General features: G+C 38.7%; 1 protein-coding gene across 3 annotated transcripts in view; it reads right to left on the reverse strand.

The window, feature by feature from the left end:
* The window catches only part of LOC143025470 (uncharacterized), a 78541-nt gene extending 64761 nt beyond the window's left edge, over positions 1-13780 (reverse strand). For 2 of the 3 annotated variants that reach the window (XM_076185186.1, XM_076185185.1), the window contains exon 1: positions 13635-13780. In XM_076185186.1, the coding sequence (XP_076041301.1) occupies positions 13635-13697 (63 nt within the window). In that variant the 5' untranslated portion in view covers positions 13698-13780. Of the gene's footprint in view, positions 1-13149; positions 13509-13634 lie in introns of those variants that run through there. The other variant, XM_076185187.1, reaches the window with a different exon arrangement.
* Between the last annotated feature and the right edge of the window lie 2558 nt (positions 13781-16338).

Genomic DNA, 16338 nt, shown 5'->3' on the forward strand with positions numbered 1-16338 from the left:
ACTTATTATAGTGTATTCGTATTAGTAAACTCATAATAGGCATCAGCTAGACGTGGTCATAAGTACGTAAATATCCTTTATCCATAATCTATCAAACTCTTCCACAAATGCCTTAGCTGCAGGCGCATCACTGCTAGCAGCCTCACCTTTCGACAACACATGGTGAACCTGGTAATGCTCTTGAAAGCAACGAAACCACCCAGCACTCACTATGAACTCATGTGAAGCGTATTCTTCACCTGCACGTTGTTTCAACATGTGAAATTAACTTGTAGCCTTACTTTGCACTGCTTGCAACATCACTCACATTTCTTTGCCTATTATCTTCCAGCCACGTGTATAGCAACTTTTCCATCTCTGCCACAACTGCCGTACGCGATGCCGGTTGCCACAACTATCTTACGCGCTGTGCTGCCAGACATGTACAGTAAACTCATAATAGGCATCTGCTAGATGTGGTCGTAAGTACAGGTGGTCGTAACTCGCATACATTGTAATTCAGATAGTGACTGTATATATATGTATATATATATATATATATATATATATATATATATATATATATACAGTATATATAAAATGAGAAATAGACATTTGGGAATGGATGCTAAGAGGAGATTGTATGAAGGAGTGATTGTGCCAACAGCAATGTATGGAGCAGAAACATGGAACATGAGAGAGGAAGAGAGAAGTTTGAATGTATTTGAGATGAGGTGCCTGAGAAGTATGATAGGGGTTACTAGGCTGGATAGAGTGAGAAATGAGGAGGTGAGGAGGAGAACAGGGGTGGAAAGGGAGTTAGGAGATAGGGTTGATGAAAGATTATTGGGATGGTTTGGAGACATGGAAAGAACGAGTTAAGAAAGATTAGTAAAAGAGGTGTGGAAAGCAGAGGTGGGAGGAGTGAACATGAGGGGTCGACCTAGGATGAGATGGATGGATGGGATAAAAGGGGCTTTTGGAAAGAGGAGAATGTTGGTTGAGGAAGGACAGGTGAATGAAGAATGGTTGTATATGGATGATACTCTGATGCATGAGGTGAAATGGGTGGTGGATAGGGGGTGAGGGAGTGTGAGAAATAACTTGATGCAGCCCAAAGGGATATTTCCCTGTCTTCTCTTTTTCTGCATGAGGGGACAGAGAGGGAGTCTCCGATTTAATGAAGTGGCCTTGCTGTGGATGTGCTCAGTCTTGTGACACTGCTTCTGACCCAGGGCAGTGGGCAAGATGCAGGGATGACCCATCATCCAGGAGGAGCCAAGATAAGAGGGAGGGAAGAGGGAGGAAAGAGGGTGGAGGAGAGTGGAGTATGATAAGGATGGAATGGGTGGGAGTGGTTTTTATGCCTTTGTTTTTGGCTACCTGCCTTATAAGGGGGAAAAAAGCCTTTTGTATATGATATATATATATATATATATATATATATATATATGCACACACACACATTGGTCGAAGTGACAAAGAAGTTTGGAATGCCAAGAAAACTTCAAGTTTCATCGATCTCATCAATGAGGGAGTACCTTTGTTGTATTAATAGGGAAGAGGAAAGTTCGTGGTGTAGTGGGGAGGTGAAGAATAAGGAGAAAGGGAGGGATTACTGAGGGAAATGGAAGGAAATGAGGAAGGTGACTAATGGGTTCCCCCGGACGTCAGGAGAAGTGTCAACAAGAAGGCTGCAGACGACGCAGGAAAAATTGAAAATATCAGTAAAAGCATTAAGTTTAGAAATATAGATAAGAGCAGCACAATAGAAAGTGGAGATAATAATTTCCATGGATTTAATGAGTGGGGGGATGCCAACCCCCCCCCCAATTAGCAAGTCTAGAGGAAAAACTAGAGAAAATTACCAAACATTGGGAGGCTAGGTTCAGCCAACTTACACATATTACACACAGAGTTGATAAATTGGAAGAAATAAAGGAGAACCAAAACCTAACTAAAGAGAAGAATTAAAAAGACAGTTAAAAGAAGAAAAAGATAAGAATGAGGAATTAAAGAATAATAATAAAGAGAACAAAGAGTCCATAGCAAATGAAGCACAGGGTTGGAGAAAAGTCCAAGAGAATAACAAAGTTGTATCTACAGATATAGTGAAACAACAGAAAAAGAACAAACTAAGGACACAATTATTAAAGTGATGAGAGAAGAGGAGAATATAGTAAGAGACTTATTGGACAAAAAGAAATAGATAATTACATTAGGGGTGGAAGAGAAGTATAATCTAAATAGGACCACAAGAGTAAAAGAGGAAAAGGAAAAGGTAAACAATATATTAGAAGTAGTTCAAAAGGATGGAAAAAAAAAAAAAAAAAAAAAAAAAAAAAAAAAGGGAAAGAAAATGAAGAAATATATAGACTAGGGAAATATAATACAGATAAGGCCAGACCAATTAAGATCAAATTCAGGTCACAAACGACAGCAGAGAATATCTTAGCAAAAACAGGGAAACTAGCAGACAGTGAACAATATAAACAGGTATGGATAAAAAGAGAAATGAATAAAGAGGAAAGAGAGGAGAAAACAAAAAGACTAGAAGCTAAGAAAAAAATAAACGAGAAAAGAACAGAGTCAGAAAAAGAGAAATTCTATTGGATAGTGAATATGAAAGTGAAGAAATGGTTCATAGCAGAGAAAAACAGAAGGGAAACAGAAAACACAATGGAAGTTACAGAAAATTAAAAGTGTCTTATACAAATATAGATGGTTTAATAACAGGCTTGAACGAACTGAAAAAAGGACCTGGACATAATGGGAATTGTAGAGACAAAATTGAAAGGTTCACTACCACCTGTGTATGGCATGGTGCATATAATTATTGGATTAGAAACAGAGAGGTAAAACAAGGGGGTGGAGTTATGTTCCTGACTAAGAAAGATATAAATGTGAGGAATGTCACATATGGAAAGAATAGAGTAGAGATGATTATGATGGAAGTGGAGGACAAGGATGGGAAGAGCAGGAAGTTTGTAGTAAATTATGTGCCTCCTAAAATGGCTTCGTGGGAAGAGAAAGAACACAAAAGTATGTTAGAAGACACAAGGATAACATTAAATAAGATAATGGAAGATGGAGGAAGAATAGTTATAATGGGTGACTTTAATTGTAAAGAAATCTGCTGGGAAGAGATGACAGTAAAGGGTGGAGATGACCTATGAGGAAATGTACTAGATATGATTATAGAACATACAATGACATAATGGATTCAAGAGAATACTAGATATAGAAATGAGGAAGAACCATCAAGACTGGACCTAATAATCACATCAGAACCTGAAATAGTGGAAAAGATTGAATATAAGACACCAGTAAGTAAAAGTGACCACATATTGGTTGAACTGGAACTAAATGAGGAAAAATACACGAAATTTTTTTAACAATATAGAAAGGGAAGATTGATGTATGAAAAAACAAATTTTGATAAATTAAGAGAATTCTTTCAAAAACCAGACTGGGAAAGAATACACAAGGAGAAAACAACAGTAGAAGAGAAATGGAATATTTTGAGATGATTATAAAATTGGTGAAGAAGAGGTCAAAAAAGTAAACTCGAAAAAAGACCTTGGAGTGATGATCAGCAAAGAGATGACACCAGACAAACATATTAATAAAATAGTCAGAGAAACCTACAATTTATTGAGGTCGATGAAAGTGGCATTTGTCTATTTGGATGATTAAAAAAAAAAAAACTAATAAGACCAAAACTCGAGTATGCGGCAACACTATGGACACCCAGTACCAAAAAGAATATATAAAAAATAGAAAGAATACAAAGAGCAACAACAAAACTGGCACCAACTCTTTCCAAAATGACATATGAACAAAGACTGTCCAAATTAGAATTACCAACTCTGGAACAAAGAAGGGAAAGAGGAGACCTACTATCTATAGAATTATGAAAGGAACGGAAATCTTAAATAAGAATGATTTATTGAAATGGGACAATAGAAAATTAAGAGGGCATGGAGAAAAAAAAATAATAATAAATAAAATAAAATTGCTTCCCACACAGAGTAATAGATACCTGGAACAAATTAGACAAAGAAACAGTGTCAGCAAACACTATTCAAGATTTCAAGAAAAAACTTTATGCTGAAAGATAAAAAGATGGGTCACCACGAGCATAGCTCCCTTCCCGTACAATACAAATAGGTAAAGACTGCAGAGTTGACAGTCTGCACTCTTACAGGAAGTAAATGCTTTTGCAATCATCTTGAGAGCAGGAAATTGGGCTACCATTCAAAACAAAACAATTTCAAAATAAAAGACAAATAGTGTTATTTCAAATATTAATAAAGGACAAAGACAAATAGAGCTGAATAAAGGACGATTGGCAACCCTACCTTTACAATGCTCTACAGTATAAGTGTAATAATGGCATATATCCAACAGAAAAGTCTTTAAGACTTAAGTTATATGGATTCTAGAGTTCTGTTGATATTTTTTTAGAAGTGCATGCCTATATGGTATATAATTAGAAATTTAATTGTTAATTTTGTAAATTAAAATACATCAATGTAATAAATATTTTTCTCGGTGGAAATCAATATCTGAAAACATTGATAAAAGCCATGCAGGAACGAATAAAGCTGTAGACTCCTTTAGGTGCCATCTTTGTTTTGATAGATTTGGAGGTCGGAGACGACAACCACCTGATGAATTCTAGAATTTATTAAATGTATGTTAAGTTAGGAAGGTTAGGTTAGGTTAAAATAGACAAATTTATCATTCTTTAATTTCTTCAACCTTCACCTCTTCTCACACCATTCTTATAAGAACATAAGAATGAAGGAGACTGTAAGAGACCATAAGGCCTACACTAGGCAGCTCCATATCCATCACCACCTGTCATCCCCATCCATAAAGTTGTCTAACCGTTTCTTAAAACAACCCATAGTTTCAGCATTCACTACATGGTTACTAAGTCTATTCCATTTGTTGACCACCATATTAGATAACCAATTCTTGCCTATTTCCTTCTTAAATCTAAATTTGTCCAGTGTAAATCCATTACTGCAAGTCCTGCCCTGTTGTTTTAATATGATGACCTTGTTTACATTACCACTGTTAAAGCCTTTGATCCACTTGAACACCTCTATTAGATCACCCCACACTGTGTCTTTCCAGAGCGTATAAGTTAAGGTGCCTAAGCCTATCTTTGTAAGGCAAATTTCTGAGTCCATGTATAATCTTAGTCATTCTCCTCTGTACTGATTCTAGTGAATTTGTCCATTCTATAAGATGGAGACCAAAACTGTACTGCATAGACAAGGATGGGTCTATCACTAGTGTTTGATAATTACCTCTGCACTTCTATCTGTTACTGCCCTAGCAATGAAACCTAATGCTCTGTTAGCTTTATTCCTTATGCTAATGCACCGTTTCCTGATTTTAAAGTTCGGACTCACTAGAACTACCAAGTCTATCTTGCACTCAGTTTTCTCTAAAAGCGTGTTATCTAAGCTGTAACTATTGCTGCAGGGCTCTTAATTTTGTCAAAAAATAATTATAATAATAATTGCCACATGAGAACAAGTGTACTAATTAACTAGTTTCTGGTGTGACTTTTAATATTGCTTTACAATAGAACCTTGCTTAACGAGTATAATTCATTCCTGAATCTTACTCATAATGTGAAACACTAGTTAAGCGAACAATTTTTCCCATAGGATTCAATGTAAAATAAAATAATGCCTCCCAAGCTTAAGAAAAAAAATACCCAAAAATAATTTTATATCTAAAATAATTTTTTGAATTATTAATGCATACCAATAGATGGAGTGATTGGGAAGTATGAAGTTCCAGGAAAAAATCATAGTGGAAAGTTGATGGAATACAGTGTTTAGGAAGAAAGTCAAGCATAAGTACACATGGGAGAGCATGGTGGATGGAAGGGTAGTATATAGAGTGTTAAGGGACTATACAGTGGTAACCAGGAGTATAGTAGGAAGAGTTAAAAATGTACATGTTCTAAGTGGAGAGAATGGGGGAATATCAGATCATTTTTTGTGGAAGGTGAGTTGAGAGTGGGGGATAACTGGAGAAAAAAGAAAAGGACAGAAGGTAGGGAGGTGCTTAAAGTGAAATGATTAAATGAAAAAGGAAAGGAGAACAAGAAGACGCTGAGCAAGGAGTGGAACGGAGTGAAGGAGAACAACTAGGAGTGGAGAAGGAATGGGGATGGTTCAAGGAGCGAGTCATAAGGTGTCCAAAGATGATGTGTGGAACAAGAATGACGGGAGGAAATAGAAGGAAGAGGAATGGTGGAATGAGGAAGCAAAGGTCGTAGAAGAGAAGAAGCGAGCTTTCACAGATTGGTTACAAAATAGGACAAGAGTGTCACATGAGAGGTACAAAGAAAAGAGAACAGTAAAATATATGATAAAGGAGGCAAAGAGGAGAGCAGATGTGAAGTGGGGGTAAGAGTATGACAAAATTTTAAAAGTAATAAAAAGATGTTTTGGAAAGAAATTAAGAGAGGAAGAGGTGAATCAAGTAAAGAAGAAAGGGTAAAAGGTGCAGATGGAGAGGTGATAATGTAAAAGAAGGCAGTAAGAGGAAGATGGACAGAGTATTTTAGTTGCTAAATGTGAAGGAGGGTAGGGAAGAAAGGGTAGTTGCAGTGGGAAGTGCTAAAAAAAATGAGTGATGGGTGATGAAAATGGAGAGGAAATAAGGAAAGACGAGGTGAAGGCAGTTGTTAAGATGATGAGAGCAGGTAAGGCACCTGGGTTGGATGGATGTCATGCAGAATGTTAGATAAAAAAAAAAAAAAAAGGAGGTACAGTGATGGTGGACTGGCTGGTGTGGTTTTTTAATGTTTGTTTAAGAGAGGTTAGAGTGCCAGAGGACTAGAGGAGTGCCTGTATAGTTCCACTTTACAAGAGAAAAGGGGACAAGTGTGAGTGTAGTAGTTTCAGAGGGATCAGCTTGTTAAGTGTAGTTGGGAACCCTTATGGGAGGGTCTTGATTGAGAGGATTAGGAGAGGAACAGAGGGAGTAATTGGTGAGGAACAGTGTGGGTTTAGGACAGGTAGGGGTTGTATTGATCAGATTTTTGTGGTAAGACATATGTGAGAAAGTGTTTGGAAAGGGTAGGAATGCTTTTTTGGGCTTTTATGGATTTGGAAAAGGCTTGTGACAGGGTAGATAGGAAGGTACTGTGGGAGGTACTGCATATATATGGGATAAGAGGAAAGCTTTTAAGGTCAGTCAAGAGTTTTTACAAGAGTAGTAGAGCTTGTGTTAGAATCAGAAATGGAGAGTGCGAGTGGTTTGAGGTAAAGGTGGGACTTCGTCAGGAATGTGTTATGCCACCTTGGCTGTTCAATTTATACATGGATGGTTGGGTGGTGAGAGGTAAATGCAAGGATAGTGGGTCGGGGTTTGGAGATAGTTAAAGAAAATGGGACAAAAGTGGGAGATACACCAGTTGTTTGCTGAGGACATTGCACTTGTAGCAGGATCAGAGGAGGGACTGAGGAAGTTAGTGACAGAGTTTGGGAAGATAAATATGGATAAAAGTAAGGCGATCAGATGGAAAAGGGGAAGTGAGAGCAGACTGGTGGTAACTATTAAGGGAAAGAGACTGGAGGAAATGGATAGTTTTAGATACTTAGGTGTAATTGTGGCGGGAATGCAGGTGGAGGTAGAATGCAGATTGAGAGAAGCAAGTAAATGCCTTGGGGGATTAAAAAGTGTAAAGAGAGACATTTGGGAATGGATGCTAAGAGGAGATTGTATGAAGGAGTGATTGTGCTGACAGCACTGTATGGGGCAGAAACATGGAGCATAAAGAGTGGAAGAGAGGAGTTTGAATGAGTTTGAGATGAGGTGTCTGAGAAGTATGATAGGGCTGGATAGAGGAAGGAATGAGGGCTGGATAGAGGAAGGACTGAGATGAGGAGAATGGGGGTGGAAATGGGGTTGGAAGATAGGGTTGATGAAAGAGTATTAGGATGGTTTGGACAAACTGAAAGAATAAGTGAGGAAAGATTAGTAAAAGAAGTGTGGAAAGCAGAGGTGGAAGGAGTGAACATGAGTGGGCAACCAAGAATGAGATGGATGGATGGGGTAAAAGGGGCATTGGGAAAGAGGGGAACATCTGTTGAGAAAGTACGGAAGAAGACAGAAGATAGGGGTGAATGGAGAATGATTGTGTTTGGATGATGCTATGATGCATGAGGGGAAGTGGGTGGGGGATTGGTGGTTGAGGTAGTATGTGTGAAAAATAATTTGACGCAGCCTGAAGGGATTTCTCCCCGGCTTCTCCTTTTCTGCATGAGGGGATAGCGAATGGGATCACCGATTTCATGAAGTGGCCTTGCTGTGGATGTGCTGTGTCTTGTGACACTGCTTCTGACCCAGGGCAGTGGGCGAGATGCAAGGATGACCCATCATCGAGGAAATGCTAATTCTCCATAAAAAAAAAAAAAAGGGTAAACCAGAAAATTGTAATCTATGTTACTAAAATTGAGAATCACCACCATGAAAAGAGAAAAGAAAAAACAATAGAGAAAGAAAGGTGCCATTGGACATTTGCAAAGGCAATACCTCTGCCTATCAACTGAAACTCAAAAAGATCCAAAACAAATATGGCGTATTATACAACAAGGTAGTGATAAGGCCCTTCACAAAACTGAGCCATAATTTTTTATAAATACCAGAAGAACAGTGAAATCTATGTGAGAAAACTTGTAATAGTAGTGCCAATATTTCATGTTATTATGAGATAGAAATATTAATTGGAAGTGTGTTTTTGAAACATGATAGTTTTTACTTTGTTACAAGATTGTACTGATTAAGCCCAACTCTTCATTTTAATTTCAGTTTACATTTCAAGTTATGCGCCTTTTAGATACATATTTGTTGGGCCATAAAGTATCTTTTTGCTATTATTTTCAAATTCAATACAGCTAGTGACACCATGAGCCTGTAAGGCCCAGTGCTTGTTGCTCATTCAGTTGGATGCTAGTTCTCTTGCATCACAGCACACCCCATTAATTGGCCAAGAAGTATGCTAGAGAATATTTCTTTAAGTATATTAATTTCAGGCATTTGAAGTTATAAGAAATTCTGGGCTTTATGCACTAGCATAATTTGCTTTTTCAGAAACTGAATAGAACTACCATAGCCTAAGCTATATTCACACATCACTTGAAATATCTTCTAACAATGTCTGTGCAAGTGTGCGGATATGACTGATCATTGACCTTTTCTTGATCTGCTTGAACTGCATGCATCAACTCTAGACCTTGTTTTGCAACATATATTTCATTTCAATGATAAGTCAATTATTTTCTTTCAGAGGGTTTTAATACAATAGTAAGGTGGGACTGCTTAATATTTTGTAGAGATGAAACCCTAAATAAAAAAGAAAAAGAAATTGTGCTCATATAACAAAGACTGGGTAAAGGAGTATGAATGGTTGGCAGCAACTAATAATCTATAAGAGGCAAAGTGCATTATTTGTAATAGTACCTTTAAAATTGGCTATTTGGGTGTTGTAGCTATAAAAAAACATAAAACTTCTGATAGTCATAAAAGTAACTACAATGTTTTAGCTTCCAAATCTCTAATTGATAATTTTTTCGTAAAAGCCAATACAAAGAAGATAATGTAATTGCTTCAGAAGAAGCTCAAATATATCATGCAGTTAAACACAATCATTCCTACAATTCCCCTGATTGTAGCTTGAAACTGAATTCAAAACTTTACCAGGATTCCAAGGTAGCTGGAAAGATATCTTGTGGTTGGACCAAATTGGAGGCCAGTTACAAATGTGTTAAGTAAAAAAGCATTAGAAGTAGCATTGAAAATTTTGAAAAAAACAATCCTCCTCTATATTTTTGCCTTCAAACTGATGCTCCTGACCACAAAAACAGGAAAATGTTTCCCATGTGTTCAATATTTAAATATGGAATATGGTGCAGTGAATTACATTATTTACTTTTTTGAGAGAGGAGAAGGGTAGGAGGTGAGCCAGCTGCTGTTTGCGGACGACGCTGCGCTTGTGGCAAGGTCGGAGGGGGGATTGGGGAGGCTGGTGGTAGGGTTTGGGAGAGTGTGTGATAGAAGAAAGCTAAAGATAAATGTGGATAAAAGTAAGGTGATGAGATGTACAAGGGGTGAAAGTGGCAGTAGACTGGAAGTGAACATTAAGGGAGAGCGACTGGAGGAAGTGGATAGTTTTGGATACTTGGGTGCAAGTGTGGCAGGAGGGGGTGGAGTGAGGGTGGAGGTGGAATGTAGATTGAGAGAAGCGAGTAAATGCCTTGGTGGTTTAAAGAGTGTAATGAGAAATAGACATTTGGGAATGGATGCGAAGAGGAGACTGTATGAAGGAGTGATTGTGCCAACAGCACTGTATGGGGCAGAAACGTGGAACATAAGAGAAGAAGAGAGAAGGAGTTTGAATGTGTTTGAGATGAGGTGTCTGAGAAGTATGGTGGGGGTTACTAGGCTAGATAGAGTGAGAAATTGAGGAGGAGAACAGGGGAAAAGGATTTGAGAGAGGGTTGATGAAAGAATATTAGGATGGTTTGGACACATGGAAAGAATGAGTGAAGAAAGACTAGTAAAAGAGGTATGGAAGGCAGATGTGGAGGGAGTGAACATGAGGGGACGTCCTAGGATGAGGTGGATGGATGGGGTAAAGGGGGCTTTGGGGAAGAGGGGAATGTCTGTTGAGGAAGGAAGGGAGAGGACGGAAGACAGAGGTGAGTGGAGAATGGTTGTATATGGATGATGTTGTGACTGCATGAGGAGTGGGGGGTGGGGTAGTATGTGTGAGTAAATTTTGACGCAGCCCGAAGGGATTTCTCCCCGTCCTCTCCTTATATGCAAAGGGGGACGGAGAGGGGGGGTCGCCGATTAAATGAAGCGGCCTTGCTGTGGATGTACTGTGTCTTGCGACACTGCTTCTGACCCAGGGCGGTGGGCAGGGTTCAGGGATGACCCGTCATCCAGGAGGTGCTCAGATGAGAGGAAGGGTGGGAGGGGTGTGGAGTGTATTTAGGGATGAAATGGGTGGGAGTGTTTTTATGCCTTTCCCTTTGTGGCTACCTCCCTTGGAAGGGGGAAAAAGCCTTGGTATATGTATGTATGTACTTTTTTGAGAATGCTGATGAAAGTGCAGATGGAATGTTTAGATGTTTGAAAAATACTATGGACAATTTGCAATTTGACTGGGAAAGTTTCATGTTTTAGTGCACATAATGCAAATTGCAATTATGGAATAAAGCATTCTTTATATACTTACATTCTCATACTAAATGACAGTTATTAAAGCTAATTGCAATGCACACATTTTACATAAATCAGTAAAAAGGGCTTTGCAAAACTTGAATGTCAATGTAGAAAATATTATCCTAAAGATATATGGGCATTTTTCACTAACAGCAAAAAGAACTGAAACTCTTAAGACTTTAATTTATTTGTAGAGTCAGATTCTTCGGCATGTACCTACCAGATGGTTATCACTTCTGTTTTGTACTGAAAGAATTTTGCTTTCTTGGAAAGCCTCGAGTTCCTATTTCTTAAGAAGGCCAACTGATTGCTCTAAACAATTATATAAATTTCTTTCCATTGACGATTCCACAGAAATACCCCAAATTATTTAAATCTACCTGATGTTCTCGCAACATGTAATGGAGGTATTCAAATTATCAATTAAAGAGCTTCAAAAGACTGAAACTACAGCAATAGCTATTTTCAATATCATGGCAGATTTAAGAAACAAGTTAAGATCTTGATATGCAGAAGAATTTTTCAGCTATCAAGTTTGACAACAATTGAAAAATTTAGGTACTGATGAGGCTCGAAAGATAGTTGAAGACTAAATCTTTTCTTACTACTGCCACCATCGATGACAATTCAATATCAGGCAAATGATCAAATCTAAGTTTCTTAGGGCATTCATTCCCAAAGTTTCAGAATTTTGTATATGTAGTAGAACATTTGAAGCTACAAGGAAAGTTTAAATAAAAAATAAACGACCTTTTTTGGTGAAATAGTATTAATTGAAAGAAACTTTGACACTCAAAAGCTCTGAACTCTTCATAAGCTCAAAAACAACAAGCAGAAAGTGGTATTTTATTTTGAAATCTATGGGCTTCAAATGTATCAACATTTTCAAAATAGTTTATGTACTATCAATTCTTGGAACATTATATTATTGTGAGTTTTTAGTTTAATGACATCTAAATGGCGAGATAAAACGAACCGATGCTCTGTTGAATTAAGAATGAACTTCTCATATATTTTATCATAAAAGATAGTTGCTTGGGATTCACTAAAAACATCACAAAGATAATACAAATTTCCTGAGGGCAGCAAAAAGCCAGGGCAAATATAATTTTCAAGATTAGAATCCTTTGATTAAGGTAAAATAAATGCCTTCTCATTCTTGTTTTTGTATTTTCATTTAGGTAAGAGAAGTGTAATTCTGAACTGCATTATTATATTGGCATCTATTATGATCTATAGGAGCTGAAGCATATGAAGTTTAGGGTAGAAAAAAAAGGAAATGAATCAAAATTTGTGCACTTAAATATCAATAAAAAATTTATGTCCTTCATTGTAGCTTGACAGAGTTGGCAACTCTATGTAAAGGTCAAATTATGACTACGACGTCATTGAAAAAAAAAATGCAGCAAGAAAATAAACAATTAACATGGCCCTACAGAGGATCCTATTTCCTTGTAGAATGTAGGAAGGAGAAAATAAACACAAGACTGAAGAGGAACAACTGAGTGGGAATTGCCTATCTCTGTGCCTAATCCTAATGTCTTGGAAGTATATCATGCTATTCCTAAACAACAGGGCCCAACAAATCAACTCCTTACATGTCCTCACTCCAGAATGCGGTCAGTGCATGTGCATGCAATCATGCCTGGAATGCTGACAGTCTCCCAGGATTGTGGAAATAGGAGAACCCGACCCAAACTAGGTATAGGTCACATGAGATGACATCTGGAGCTGCAGTATCCATAGATAGATCCAACACTACACTCTACAGAAATGTAAACCTACGGTCGTTCACTGGAATACTGGGGCATGACAACCAAGAATAACCTCGACCCCCGCAACATGTGCCTGGATCGTGGAGTTTGGTGGCGGGTTGATTATGCCAGGATATACTCAGGCGCGTACCTGCTGCATTGCCTAGGACATCATCGCTACTTCACCGCCCCTTTTTCCACCCCGGATGCCACAAAGATCAGGGGCAATCACATCCTGTTGTGTCTGTTGCTGCTGTGACAGACAAGAATTGTATGCAACAATAACGGGGCCGTTTATAAATCCAGCCTGTGGCTAAGCAACAGAATCAGCTATCCCATGGTGGCCATATGAGGGCTGTCTCAGAAATACAGCTGCCTCTTCCACCTGATGGGCGGGCACCACTTGGAGAGCCCTATGATGGTGGGCGGTGCCAGGCAGGCTGGGCCTGGTGCCGCGGGCGTGGGTGGTGGGGGCAGCTGTTGTTATCCTACTGCACGTGGCTGCCAAGAGGGCGAGCGGAGACTGAGACACCTCCTGCAAGGCGGAGCCTCGTTACTCCCACAACCACTCTCCGACAATCATACTTTCCATCCATACCATGCTTCCCTACTCATCCACAATAACACGAAACCTACCTGGGACGAGGGCTGTTGCACAGATGGTTCAACCTTCAGACTATGAGTACTAGGGTTCGACATTTTACAGTTGGACTATGAAAATGATTAGCGGAGCTCAATGCTCCTCAAGCATAGCTCTCACGAAGCTACACCTCTGAGGCGGACGAGAGTTTCATCGAGTATTCCTACGCATTGGGTTTACATATGTATATTTTATTTTTTCTTGTTTAGAAACAGCGTTCATAATCTCTCCTAATTTAGATATTTTCAATAATAAGTTTTATATGTATAATTGCGGTTATATGTGATTTCTTGAGTAGAGTTTTAGTATATTCAAATTATCTATATTCCTGCGCGTAGTGATATGTTTGACAATGGTTCTGCGAGGGGCGGTTTGGGTGCAAAGGACGGTTTCTCATTGGCTGCGGAAGTCCGAGTCCCCAACCCCAGCACTAGCCAGAGTTTTTTGTTATTTTGTTATAATAAGTTAAGTTTTTAAATTGGTTCGTCCAAATTCATGATTCGCGATTACATTCTACTTATGTGCCAGAAGTTAATAGGGCGTGCAATACTCATCTAATAAAGACAAATCTTCTATTAAAGATAGTTTTTATAAAACAAATAATATAACACTTAGTTTTATAACTGAATGAAGCTTTGTAGTCCATTGTGAACTTGCACCTTCAGTTTAGATACCTCGGAACTTTTTGCAAGTCCTTTCGACTCCTCCGCCCTTACCCTCCCCTACAGGCCCTCCCACTTCCCTTAGACAGCCCTGAAGGCTTCATTATGTCCTTGCTGTGATATTCGGTCTTAAAGGTTGTTGTTTTCAGCCTCACATTTGTTCAAGTTGCACTTGAGATTAGAGTGAAAAGAAATTCATCGTAATCTATTTCATACCCTAACAAGTTTTTATACCAGTAAAGCTAACGGGGGAATGGGTGCCAGCCTACTTTCTCTAAAGGCACGGCGCGCCTATAAACATCGATATCGTTTAACCTCCTTAAAAATATCTACATAAGAAATTATTAAACCGGACTTCACTTATATGGGATTCTTTTAGATATATACATTTTGCATCAATTTGACATGAGAAGTACTGGAAATTACAAATTATTCAATAAACGAATACCACTCTATGCGATTAAGCGGTATGAACAATGGGTGTCGCCCAAGGCTCAGTGGGCCGAGTTCGTGGACCATTGCCGAGAGTGTGAGTTGCTTCAATTCATTTTCTAAATCTCAAATATAATTTAATGTTGTAATTGTCAATGACACAAAAAACTGTATTTCAAGATCTTGTGAAATGTATATATGTTTATACAAAACTAATACTGTAATCAAGAGACACCATAGTGAAATCAGTTTATTTTTAAGGTAAATATTGGCTTGTGGTATAGTGTTAAGGACTTGCTTATGCCACACCCATCCAATACATGGGGACCCATGCCACGTGCTGTGTAACTTCCCACATCTTGACGCTATCCCCTGTGATAAGTATCCCATAGAAACGTTACAGAAATATAGTAGAAAACGTTTTCGGCCTGTCTGCATCCCGAACACTAAGTAAACATTAATTAACAAGAACCTGTGTGTTAGAATTTTGGTTTGCAGGAAACTGATGGTAATAGGTACACATTAAGCGATATCCAATTTCTATGCACCTGGCATAGGAAACATTGAAAATGTCTTCAGTGCGTAGACAGGTGCGGTAACTGGGAACACAACCGTTTAGAAATTGAGTAATGCATCTGCAACATTAGATATATCCTCTAAGCTCACTTTAGTATACGCCGGGGTAGTTGTTAGGAGGGATTCACCCAGAATTAAAGAAAGTGCCAACTAATGAATTTCAACAAAGAAATGACAAATAGTGCTAGGTTCAGCATATGACTCGATTCAGTAACACCCAAATTCACACACACACACACACACACACACACACACACACACACACACACACACACACACACACACACACACACACACACACACACACACACACACACACACACACACACACACACACACACACACACACACACACACACACACACACACACAGTGCGCGGTGGCGTAGTTGGTAGAGCTCTGAACTGCCACCATGGTGGCCCGCAGTTCTTGGTTCGAATCCTGCCCAGGGCCGAAATTATTTCGGTACCGCTGCGCTTCGGGTCGTTACTCACTCTCGTGGGCGGGGAGTTGGGTGTGTGTGTGTGTGCAAGGTCATAGCATTACCCATAGATCGGACCTACGAGCTCTGAGCTCTCTTCCAGGAGGGAAATAGCTGTCGATCACGAGTCCAACACGTGATCCAAAGACCAAGTGAATACACACACACACACACACACACACACACACACACACAGTTTTCCTCATAGAGTTTTGGACACTTGGAACAAACTGGACAATGAAATAGTATGCGCAAAAACCATTCATGAGTTTAAAAACAAACTAGACACTGCAAGATACAAAGGCGGGACAACACGAGCATAGCTACCCTTCCCGCAAAATACAACTAGGTAAATACACACACACACACACACACACACACACACACACACACACACACACACACACATATATATATATATATATATATATATATATATATATATATATATATATATATATATATATGTATGTATATATATATATATATATATGAGCTTTGATATCTCTTCCGGGAGGGAAATAGCTGTCGAACACGAGTCCAAAACCA

Source organism: Oratosquilla oratoria, chromosome 5, assembly GCF_046742065.1.
Source record: "Oratosquilla oratoria isolate Oo_2021 chromosome 5, ASM4674206v1, whole genome shotgun sequence".
Taxonomy (NCBI): domain Eukaryota; kingdom Metazoa; phylum Arthropoda; class Malacostraca; order Stomatopoda; family Squillidae; genus Oratosquilla; species Oratosquilla oratoria.